We start from the raw sequence: 12,536 nt of genomic DNA, 5'->3' as shown, positions 1-12,536 counted from the left end.
ACAGGACTTGACCTTTAAGTTCCAAGTCCCTCGTTCAACTCTGTCTGAGGCTGAATGATGGAGACCTTTTACTGTCTAGAGACATTTTGGTGGGCTGATGAAATGGGTTTCTGTCTAACTTATTTCTCTGCCCTCCAATGCCGTGATGTTTGTGCAACCCACTTTCCCATTTGTTTGTCCTCTTGGAGGCACTGCAAAGGCGATAAATGCTATCATCCCTCGCTTTTCCCACTCAGGCTGAGGGAGGGGGTCCAGATTCATCCCACCTAAGCTTACGCATTTGATTAAGGTGCCTGAATTAGGAGCCTGGTCCCCTGTAGAGAGACAACCGTCTCCCAGGGGCTGCTCAAATGGCGGCTCAGTCCTTGCTGCCCGAGCCTTGTGCTTCTGCAGCTTTTCTTTGGACAGAGGTGTCTTTTCGTGCTTGTATTTTTCTTGGTTGCTTGCTGAGCTGTTGGTTGGCTGGTTGTGCCTCATTCTGCACCTACTCTCTCATACATATCTTCAGTGATGATGTCTCAGCCCATGGCTGGAGGGTATTCTTATGGCGGTTTGTACGTGTGGGAAGATGCAAACTATAAAGAAACAAAAGAGGCTTTTGGCAATGCGATGCTTAAGTTGGGAGTCATTCAAACTTTGTCAAGGAGTCGGGATTTTTAAAGTATATACATTGACATGGGGAAAAGGGAAAAGAAGCAAAGGGTATAATTTTGCAGACTAATTTAACTTTCATGAACAACAACTTCCCTCCAAACTCCTAGGGCTCGGTTCCCTTACTTTTACTTCGCTGCGTTGACCTAATTCCTGGGGTGAACCCGCAGAATAATTCCACTTCCATGACAGAAACAGAGGACACATATATGTCAGATTCATCAGAAGTTTTGGTGCATCCATGGCAAAGCAAAATAATCGTGTTTTAAGTAGAAATACGTTTGTGCATTGCTATTTGTTAGTACAGCACCGGCCTCACCAGCGGAGCTGGGGGGAGAGGAAACGTATTTCCTGCCTTGCAAAAAATTGTCGAGATTGCTTTTTCTGGCTGTGGTACCTCAGGGTAGATGTGAGGCTTTTCGTATGTTCGTCAGGAGTCCGGGAGAGAGCTGGAGGGACCCAGCCCGGAGGAGCCCGCAGTCTCGCTGTCAGCGGGCCGGCTGGAGCAAAGGAGACCGGCAGCCTCCGCTTGTCCCTTTTCCTGGGGACATTCCCCACTGGAGCTCTCCTGATGCAGCTGGAGAGCAAATCAGTGACCAAAAGGGCTCTCAGCCTGCAATTAGGACAATCACCTGGGAAATAGGAAACCAAAGTTTGTTTTCTAGTATAGACCAGGCAAGAGGGGCTTGATCTGGACTCTCCTGCCTGCTCTGGTTTGTTCCGGGGCAGGACTCTCTCACTGCAAATTTTGCTCTACCTGTAAGCATCTGTTTGTGTGTTTGGGGGTTGTTGTTTTTTTTTTTTTTTAAAGCACTGATTTAAAAAAGAAGAGGTAAGAAAGAAATATTGTCAAAATATTGTTTAACTACTGTTAAAACATGTAGGAAAAACATGCAGCAGATGCTCAGGGTGCGTGTCGTTACTGTAGGGTGTCTAACCCCACAGCGGAGGTGCAAGAAGCAACCTGGGGTTTCCCCCAGGAGAAGTGGGGAATTACTGGACAGCAGGGAACCTGCCGTGTAAATCTTTGTTCGCCTTGTTGGTGTCACTGGACGCTTGGTCAACACATGTCCAAATTGGATGACCTGGTGGAAAAATTAAATGCTCAGCAAAGGATCGTACCTGAAATATCTAGTCTGTCGGCAGGTGCCCAGAGTAACAAGCAGATTTTTCAACAGAGACACAGAAGAGGTGAGGTTTGCCAGGGAGCTGATAGGAGAAGTGCACCTGGAAGGGCTTCCCAGTGTCAGTCTGTCCGTGCTTGGTATTGCTTGGCATTCTGCTCCTGAAAGGTGGCTGTGTGTCAGCCCGGCCATCGAGTCAACTAATATCCAGCCTCATTCATGCGTTCCCCAGCACCTCGTGCCTACAGTCAGGTGGGGTCTGATGACGAACACTGACTCTGCTGGTAATTACAGACACGGCACAAAAATGTTTAGCATAATATCCTGTCTACCATGATGTTTCTTCTGTCTGGAAAGAAGGCTTGCATTGTACAGTCCTTCAGAAAAACAGCAAAATATATAATTGCTGATGAGTCTACTCGAAGCTCTGACTACCATCACCATTATTTTTCCTCACCACAGCAATAATATTTTTAACTGAGGAAAGAGAAACTATCCTACAGTGTGTCTAATTCCTTTTTTTTAGGAACTTTTTGCATTATATTTTTAACACTGTACAAGAGGTTGGTGAGCCCTGACGCTGTCCCCTACCGTTCCTTTTGATGCCTGAGCGCAGTATAAATCTTTTCCAAGTGATGTAGGCTAGAGAGGAAACCACTTTACAGATTGTTTTTGTTTTCAAGCGCGATTCCCTAGAACCCCGTGGGCTGGTGTGTAACAATGGTTAGTGCCTTACACTAAGCATGTGCATACATCTCTGCAGGATCAGGTCAGGTCTGTTTGAAAACACAGCAAAAGTTGTCCTAGAAAAGTTATGTTACTTGCTCTTTCTGTGCAGATAGCAAATCAGGGAAAAAAAGAGTGTGCAAAGTATTTTATATCTGGGATATCTGGCCCATAGAAAAATATTACTGGTTTATGCACTGGTTTAAGGCACTGTTTATATTGTTAGCAAAATGAAAATGCTTTTTTGCGAGCAGAATAGCTGATTTTCAAGAGTTTGCAGTTCCCAGCTTGGTAGTAATGTAGACACACTATACTTTAATTCACCTTTGTTTACCAGAATATGTCATTTTTTTGCACTAAAGATAGCGTGCTCACTTCCTAGAATAATGTGAAAGAGTATATTTTCTTCTCGTCCTTCACTATGTACAAAATAATTGGATTTATTTTAGCTCCATGGCACAAAACAAAGTTTACCACTTTATTAATCAGACACAATGAAACATGGCTTATTTTCTACCCCACTAGAGCTGGAGCCAAACCAAAGCCCTGAACACAAACAACCCTGAAAAGAGGAGATGCTTGGATCAAGGTCCAACGTGGTCCCAAAGCAGCCGGCTTTTGTTAAACCAAAGCATCGGGTCTCCTCGGCCACTCCCTACTTCGGCAAAGTCTGGCCAGATGCTGTGTTTTCCTGTGTATAATCCACTTTCTGGGTGTGAAAAGTTTCCATTTCCACCTGGGGAAAGGGAGGGGCAGAGGAGAGAGAGGGGGAGGTATTCTGCTCCCCTCGGGGAGAGAGAGCTCCGCTTTATTAAACTCCCGTTATGCTATCTCCACGCAAGTACAGCCTGCTGATTTTGGGCAGCAAACTTGTGGAAAATACACATGAAATCGCGTGGTGTTTCTGCTCAGCAGCCGCGAGCCAGTGAGTCTCCATCAGACACCTGGTGCCCCAAGCCCAAACTTTTTGCCTTAGTACCTCCTGATGCACCAGCTCCAAATAGCGGGATTTGTGAGTGAATTGAGAGCAAGCGACGGAAGAGTGTACTCATCCTGTGACTTAAAAGAGAAAAAAAAAAAAAGTCCATTATTCCGTTCCAGCAGTGTTGACTTGTAAAATGGTCCTGGGTACCCAAAGGGATTTCGGTAGCTTCAGCTGGCAGAATGAGAGTAGCGTTGCCTTTCCTTAGCCTCTGTTTTACCTGCTTCTTCCCCTCTGAACCTGAAAGGCACCGAGTGGCGCTTTTAAAAACTGGGTTAAAAGGAGAGTAATGGGAGACCTGTTTCTTTTTTTCTGCACCTGGAGGCAGCCCGCAGCGCTGCTCTCGTCTCCGTGGGGCCGGCCGGCGTGAGAAACCCGGACCGAGAAGCCATTTCCAACGAGTGCCCGATGTGCAGAAAAACGGGGGCTGCCAGGGCACTTTGTGGTTGTTGTTTCCACATCCACAGCCCCAACCAGGTGGCCGTGGGCCAAGCTGAGTGCTCCACAGCCTGTTAAAGTCTATAAAACTGCATTTCCCTCCCGTTAAGAGGGAGAGCGCTTTCATGTTGCGTTGCTGTAAAAGTATCGGAAAAGCTAATGTTTTCTCTGCCCTCTTTGCTTAATATTTTGCGTTAAAAAAATCCGCCTGACCTCACCGACACAGTATTTGAAAGGGACAAGGAAAAAAAAAAAAAAAAACCAGCCCAAAGTCCCCAAACCCTGCGGTTTAGCCAGGCAGGCTGGTTGTCCTATTTATTCCAGTGTCTCAAACACTGACCCTGCAACCCAAGGGAAAAAAATGCTGCCCTTTTCTTTCCTCTGCTAGTACCTGCGAATTGATGCTCGACAAAAAGCATGAGGACGTGGGGACGGAAAGAGGACAGCGGTGCCGTCTCGTGGCAAACCATCTCTCTCTGTGAGCTCAGGGCCACAGCCTTCTTCATTCAACAGCTGGATGTTTGATTAACTTCCATAAAGTCCCATGGGATTTGCAAAAGTTTTGCGGCAGGTCCTTGTGGCCAAAACTGCTGGCTCAGCAGACCCACGCCAGTTTCCAAGTTCCTTCCTGCTGCTCTTTTTCATCCTGCATCATGTTGCTCTCTTGGAAAGGGGAAGCCTGGGCTTGTGGTCACCGCGCTGAACGTCTGCCACAGGGTCACTGCCTGACCGTGGGCAAGTCACCTCGTTTCTCTGTCATTCAGTTTTCCACCTATAAAAGGGGGATAATAATAGTCCTGGGCTTTAGAGGGGTGAGCTGAGGATAACTTGCCTGCTCTTTAAGCGAGGCGTTTAGAGGGTAACTTCAAAGTGAAGCTAATAAACACGAAAATACAAGTCACCCTAGCAAAGCTCTGCCTGTGCATTTATAGTGGCTCGGGAAAATCGTTTATATTTGCTACATTTTTCTGACACGGTTCTTTGCTTTCCTGCTGCAGACCTTCATGCAAAACAGGTTCTGTGCTGCTACCTGCAACAGTCAGCAAGGGAGAAAAGGTGAAATAGCTTTTCTGATGGGGGGACAGAGGGAAGGGCCACTTTTGGAGCTACATCTTGAAGTGACAATTGCCCGACGTTGTTTCTAGGTAGTTCCCACCAAAAATTCCGACACGCGGATGAAAACAACCCCTGAGTTCCCCTCAGAAGGAACCAGCTGGCGCTGGTGTCTCCTCTCTGGATGCATTGACACCAGTGGAATTTCCACAAGCCCAAGCGATGGGGCAGATCTCGGGTTCAGCAGGACGACCTGGCGCAGCGCAGGGCTGGTGGGGAGCGGGGTCCAGGAGTTCTGCTTGGTGGATGCGCGGTGGAGACGTGCAGAGATACTCCCATCAGCTCGGAGGGAGCCAGCCTGGGAACGGGGTGCCCCGCGATGACCTGGGGAGGATGCTGTGCCCCGGGTTAATTTTCCCTGCTTGCTGCCTGCGAGCTGGGTTGTTGGGAGCAAGCTCGGGTTTGCCTGCCCTGCCCGGGCATCACGCGCCAGCCCGGCGCAAATTTAGCGCCTGAGCAAGATTCAAAGGGGAAAGTTAAATCTTGCTTCACCGGCCTTAATGCAGCCCTTGTCCTGTCGGGGCTTCAGGGGGACCGCTCTCCCCTGGGTGCGAGGCTGCGAGCGCACCGGTGCGTGCACCGCCGGACCGCTTGGTTTGGTGCCAGGCTAGCAAATCTCTGGGCACCGGGAGGGCAGCACCGGGGAGGCAGGAGGAGAAAGGAGGGTAGCAAGAGGTCAAACTTGGCCTTGGCATGCTCGCTTGGAAGCAGAAGATGTCTGAGTGGAATTTAAAATTAGGAATAAATTGCATGGGGGGGGATGGATTTGGAAGGACCTGACTCTTGGCTCCGCAAGCCCCGGGTTCAGCCTGCTGAATCTTAAAATAATCCAAATGTATGAGGTATTTTACACATCTTGTATGACTCCACGTGTTTGCGTTCAAGTCCAGTATGAGAAGCCCAAGGCTTGAGGCAGCATCCAGCTTTGCTCTTGACCAACCAGAATGTCAGATAAAAGTCTTTTTAATCTCTCTTCTCTTCTCTTCTCTTCTCTTCTCTTCTCTTCTCTTCTCTTCTCTTCTCTTCTCTTCTCTTCTCTTCTCTTCTCTCTTCTCACGTCCTTTTTTTTTTTTTTTTTTTTGGAAGCCTTAATGGGACTCTTTAATGATGAAACTGCCACTATATAATATGTCTTTTTATATTTTAATTCCCCCTCCCCCCCTTCTCCCCCTTGGGATAATTTACAGCACAGTGTGGAATCTGAGACAGTTCAAGCTGTGCCAAAGGGCCCGGCAACAGGAAGAAACGGCGAGCCACTGCGATTTGGAACCATAATACAAGTTATAAAATTTAATTTTAGAAATGTAGCTACTGGGAACTGCTTTTAAATGCACATTTTCCTTTCAGTGCATAAAATGATCCTGTGTCTTGATTGAGCTGTTAGGGTGGCTTGAAAGAGTGCTGTGTAGAGGAAGGGGCACACAGAGCTCTTCAGAGATCTTTTCCTGCTTATTCACCGATACTCACAATTGGAAACTGGATGTTTATGAATGTTTACGTATTAAATACTACAGGGACGTGTGGAGTAGGGCACGGTGGATTATTTGCAGGAGTTTTGTGACAGTCTGTATCACTGCTGTAGCCGTGAGTTGAGAGAAGACTCACACTGGCCACCTCCTTGCAGGCAGAATGGAGGTGCAAAGAAAGCTGCAGAAGGCAACTCTTCATGACAAGAAAAGGAAAATTAGGAGCAGATAGACATCAAACTATGGTGTTCAGCAGAGACCAAGGATAATGTCACGTTCTTCAAGGGAACAAGTAGAAAAAAAAAGATGTTTGACCTCTGGGCTAGAGGTTTGACATGCATTCCTGTTAGGGTAGCCGAGTCCTATGGGAAGAAGGGGAAGAGATAAGCCACAAAGATTCACGAGGCACCTGATTTCCTGAGATAAATGCAATGTGTAGAAATGGGATTGGGTTTGGGGGAAAAGGAGGGATGATGACATCCACCGCTCCACAAGAACGTTCCCAAGCAGAAGGTAGGAAAATGGCATTTTTGGAGCTGGGGATCCTACTCCACTGACTAAATGCAGGTGGGGTCAGGGCATGTCCTCACAGACTCATTGCAGTCAGTATCTTGCCCTCCACTTGGAGAAAGTGTCTTTGAAAGGACAGCTTGTGTGGCAGAGACAGTCTGGTTTTGGGCTTTCTGCTGAAGGGCTGTTTTCTGTTATCTTTAAAACAAAAAAGCCCTATTGGGGGATGGGGGAAAATTACAAAGGAAAGTTTTGATTCCACCTGGTTGGGAACGTGGCTGAACCATCCATACCCCACTTTTGAAGGCTAGCTCATAAGACCGGAAACCAATGGCCACAAAAGTGGTTTGCAAAGTCGTGGCAATAGGTCAGCTCTTTAAGAACGTGGCAGAAGGATTTAAAATTTGTGCTTTCGTCATGCCTACTGGAGAGCAAGTGCTCCAGCAGATGAGACGTCCCTCTTGTGTGCTCTGTGTGCAGTCTGTGGTTCCGGGTTGACACGCAAAGGATCCCAGAGCAGAGAGCAGCCACAGGCAACAGTTAGAAACACATTACCTTGTTCCTTGTGTACTGCTCGCTGCTGCTAGCTAAGGCTTATCTTGAAATCACTCCTGCCCCTCCCGCTGAATATGGACATGCCCTAGTGCTGCACTGGAGCTGGACCTTTCCAGCATCTTCCCCATCTCCTCCCAGCCCCTCAGGGCCACAGCACCAGAGCTTCACGGGGACTGTGCTCCAAGGGCGACCCTGGGGAGTGCTGGACCCGCTAAGTCCCACGTGGCCATGGCCACATCTACTGTGCACTGCCCAATTCTGTAATGTCAGCATCTGCTCTCTTATAGTTGGATGTCTGGTGGGACCTCGTGTTTTGGAAGATCCCAGTGCCACTAAGAGAGATTTCATTACCCCGCAGTTTCAATTCTGCCAGCTTCTGGTGTTTCTTTCCTATTTCTGCCTGTAAATCCATTGCTAAAGGATCCAAAAATGGGATTTCTTTGGGTTTGTTATTTTATGGCCCCATAGTACTTGTCTAATTAGGGTACCTTATGACAATCTGGGATTGCGTTTTTCAGGAGTTATTCCAGTGCAGATTTAGTACAGGGACCACTCGATGTTTCCTCTTTTTATGCATCCCTGCAGACAGTCCTCCATTTAGAAACGCCTCCTCTCTCAGCAAGAGGTGTAACAAGACATGGCAATTTTCAGTGGATCTGGTTCTTCAGAGCAGGCCATGTCTCAGGCTGCCCTGCAATATGGTTACGATGCATGAATGGTTTGTGTCCCCTGTGCTTGCAGGGAGGTGGTTTCCGTTTAATTTCAGATGGCCACTAGCTGGTTAGGTACTTTGCCACTAGATGAGAGGTTAAAAAAAAAAAAAGGATTTTTTTTTTTTAAAAGGAAAAAAAGTCAACAGACCTCATGTATCAGTGAGATTTTCTGATCTTTTTCCCCCCCCTCCCACAATAGGACATCGTCAGAAAATAGATGAGCAGACAAAGCCCGGGAGCTTGTCCTTTTCAGAGCGCCTGAGTGAACTGGAGCAGTTGCGTCGTACGGCCATGAGGGTCAGCCCACACCACCCAGCCCCCACACCCAACCCACGAGCCTCCTTGAACCACACCACTGCTTTTAACCCTCAGCCTCAGAGTCAGATTCAGGGTAAGTACCTGAAATCCTCCTCCTGCTCACCCACCTCCACCCCGCCAGCCTGCAGAGCACAGGGGCTCGCAGGCATTGCCCCTCTGTCCCTCCATCTCTTCTGGACTCTCCTTGGCCGCCTTTAACGAGTGAGAGCCTTTAACAAGCGAAAGGAGGGGCTTCCTAACGTATGTCTGTATTTCTAAAGAGCTGACAGCTGTTAAGGGGTCCGTACTGCCTTGTCTTCCTGGTGACAGTACAGCTCATGGTGTTAACCTCAACTATGTCAGAGCTGTAATCTCTTGAAAGTCGTTGTTTTCTTGCAAAGATGCATTATGCCAGGCCTTTTTCTATGTGTAGGTGTATTTCCCGATGGATAGGTATCAATTACATTGTGTGCTTGAATGAGAGAGAAATACCGTCAACCCCTTCCGTGGATCCTTCCCAGGAAGGCAGTAGCAAAGAAAGCTTTGCAAAGTGCCTTGTCCCCTGAAGATGACCTCTTAGTGCTAAGACGTTAACGTGGGCGGGCTGGTTTGAGCGCATTTCTGTAGCCGGTGGTTATCCAGTGGGTTTTATTTGAATGAAAAGCTGCAGAACGGTGACTCAGGAGCCTGATTTCCTCTGAGGCTCAGGGTCGGAGGACGCCAGTGAAACCAAGTCGTCTGACTTGAAATCTTATCTGCCACCGCTAGAGCTGAGTCTGTCCCTGCAAAAAACAACTCTGTCCCTAGGATCAGCGGGAACTCGGTGAGTGGTGAATCAGGTCACTAAACCGTCAGCTGATAACGTGGTTTTGCAAAATGCATATCAAAATGCAGATTCATGGCGAGGTACACCACAAGGGAGGGAGCGGGACAGTATTAGTTTTAGCGAGCGCTGTTCCTAATGGAGTTTTGCTCTATTCTTCCAGCCGGAATGAAATGGCCTTAAGTCAAGGTTTTCCACAGGGCGTTTGGGGAGAAATGGTTACCGCGAATCGGAATAACCTTATTTTTTGGCATTTGTTTTTAAAACCAAGGTTCTCTTTGTTGCATGCAGAAAAGATTATTGCTTACCTAAGGCAAACGCTTGTTACATCCTTTTATTACCACGTGTAGGATGGTCTTTGGTTTAGTGAAATCTACTGCAAACCTGCCGTTGTCTTCGCTGTGAGCAGAAGCGGGCTTTATTGAGAAGCACGGGGAATAAATCAACATATGGTCACGTGCCATAGTGTAGAAAGAGGCGGGCAAAAAGGCAGCTGGAAGGACCACCCAGCTCCTTCCCTGCCTGGAGCCACGCCAGGTCACCTCAGGCGAAAGATCCAGCCCTGCATCTCTCCCAGCCCCTGGCAGTCCCCTCACTTCGTTCTCTGCTTTGCAGAGAGAACCGCGGTGGGTTTCTCCTGCGCTCAGCTCCGTTCCTGTAAAAGAAAAGGCACATGTTATTGTGGCTACTCAGTGGCCAGCGCTTACGTGGGTGGAGGTATCGGTCACAGGCCGGCATTCTTCAGCTTCTTGGGAACACTATACGCTTAGCAGAGTATCGGGTTTAACGTCAAGTATCCCTCTTCCCTGGTTCCCTGTGAAAGTCCCTCGCTTGTATGACTTCAGAGCGATCGGCGTTTCACGCTCAGCCGGGGATTCAGCTGCTCCCTCCAGAAATAGTTTTAGTGTGGTGTTCTGCTTTGCTCTTTGCAAACGAGGTTTTAATGTGTTTCACCTGCGGACGTAGCTCAGAAAATGGTAGCGATCGAACTGCTAACGTTTCCTCATCGATACCCTCCGTTTCTCCTCTCAGGCTGCTTTCTCCCAGTTCCCCTTTTCCTCTGCCTCTGCGAAACGTGAGCACGTTATCCGTTGAGCAACTTGTTGAGGCTTGCAGTTGCTGTCAGTAAAATAAACCCCAAACTGAAGGCTCCCTCATTTAGGATTGTCTCTGCTGCAGACGGCTTTTAATTTCTAGGGCTCGTCTTTTCAGGGTCACGCTATCACGGCAGGGGAAAAGGGCAAGGGTGGGAGGGAGCTCCAGCGCCATCATTTTTCCCTCAGTGTTCAAAGGATGATTGGTTTTGGGGCTGATGTCCTGTTTGACCTCTAGGGAGTTGGGATATTTTCATTTTTTAATTTTTAATGAAAAGAGCTGCATTTCAGAACGCGGACCCCCAAAACCGAAACGCTTCTGACCTGCTCCACAGCATTGCTATACCTATCGGCACATCTTCGCATTGTGAGACACTTCTGTTGAAACTCTCTCACTGAAAGAATCATAGAATCATAGAATGGTTTGGGTTGGAAAGGACCTTGAAGATCATCGAGTTCCAACCCCCCTGCCATAGGCAGGGACACCTCCCACTAGACCACAGAGTATTTTTTATACAGGCATAAAATAAGGCATGAAACCCCATACGTTGCTGACTTCCAAGTAGTAGAGTTAAACTTTGCTTTAACTCACACCAGTATGAATCACAGGCTACTCCTCTGTTCATCCAAGTCCAATTATCTTTTTTTCAAAAAACAAAACTAACTCAAAATAGACATCTCAGACTAGTTCCTGGGTATAAAGGGGCAGGTTGCCATGCCGCTAAACCACTGTTTATTTGTTGAGGTTTTCATCTATAAAAGGATTGAGGTTAATTTTAACTTCCTATTTTACCAAGTCTTGAATTTGAGCATAAAGCTGCTTGTGTCATGGATACAAGTCCGAGCAAGTAAAGAGACCATAAATTGCTATAATCGAGTTTTATGCTTCTTTCATATCACAAGGAGGGAGAAAGTACACCTGTTCGTTTAAAAGATCTAACCATAGCCAATTCACAGACCAAAGGGGAACAGAAGGGGAGAAAAAGCTTCCACCACATCACACATGGTTTAAGTTGAAAGATTACTTTGTGCCGGTACCAGGCGTATAATGTCAAGGGATTTGACCTACACGCACAGAGTAAGGAAATTCAGTTAAAGCTCCAAACCCAGCCAACGCCACAACCTTAACTTACCCCTTCCTTTGTACGGGGAGGAAAAGAAAATAGGCAGAGCCGTGTGAGCTGCGCCGGGTTGTTGTTTAAGAAAGTTTAGGTAAGGCCCTTGATGAGCATTTAAGTTTATAGATATAACAACTATAAATATCTATATGTTATGGTTGAGTTTCTTCTAACAGCAGCCTGAAGCAGATACTAAATACACAGTTACTGATTTTACAGTGGTTAATGTTAACCAGAGTAGGTAGATCTGTAATTCGGGAGTTTTACACAAATATGAATTTATATGGTTTCTTTACGGTACCATTTTTTTCAGAGCCAATAGAAACATATTAAACGTGTAAGTCATCAGGCCAAGACGGTATTCTTTCGGAGGCATTAATGTTGAGTTAATAAATTGCATAAATAAATTTCTAACTAGTGGGGTTAGGAACATCATCCAATTACAATTATTGTAATCACGTTAAGCTACATGCTTCTGGTTCTTTTTATGCTTTTATAGCCTTAAAAATATCTGAGTTTGCTCACTCACTTCTTTTTTCTTTTTTTTGCCTTTTTTTTAATTTTGTAACCTTATATGTTAAGTTTCAGCTGGGACCACGCTTTTATGACCAAGTCTAAAGTCCCTGGAAACCAGAGGCTGTAATAAAATTGCTGACGGATCTTTAAGCGAAGCAGCAGAATTAGCACCGATAGCAAAGCAAGAGAGATCATTGAGAGATCAGGTCTTTGAATTAGCAAGAAACATAATGACCGAGAGATTATTTTGTTACAAGCCAGCCTTTTGTCTTCCTCCAGGTGCAATGTGCTTTGTTTAAGAGACATTTCAAGGTCCTGGCTATCGTAATCTCGCTCCACCAAAAACAGCCCAAGTTTATCAGGGTTCCCATGAACCGGTGAAACACAGGAGTGGAGTCAAGGGCGGCGTT

General features: G+C 46.8%; 1 protein-coding gene across 1 annotated transcript in view; it reads left to right on the top strand.

Moving 5' to 3' along the window:
• The window catches only part of RUNX1 (RUNX family transcription factor 1), a gene marked incomplete at its 3' end in the record, with an annotated part of 171,403 nt that overhangs the window by 131,194 nt on the left and 27,673 nt on the right, over positions 1-12,536 (top strand). Inside the window, exon 6 of the mRNA XM_082481958.1 lies at positions 8,478-8,669. Coding sequence (XP_082338084.1) covers positions 8,478-8,669 — 192 coding nt within the window. The remainder of the gene's footprint in view (positions 1-8,477; positions 8,670-12,536) is intronic.

Source organism: Vanellus vanellus, assembly GCF_965231255.1.
Source record: "Vanellus vanellus genome assembly, chromosome: 1".
NCBI lineage: Eukaryota > Metazoa > Chordata > Aves > Charadriiformes > Charadriidae > Vanellus > Vanellus vanellus.
The sequence above is the reverse complement of the archived record's forward strand: the minus strand, read 5'-3'. Positions and strand labels throughout refer to the sequence as shown.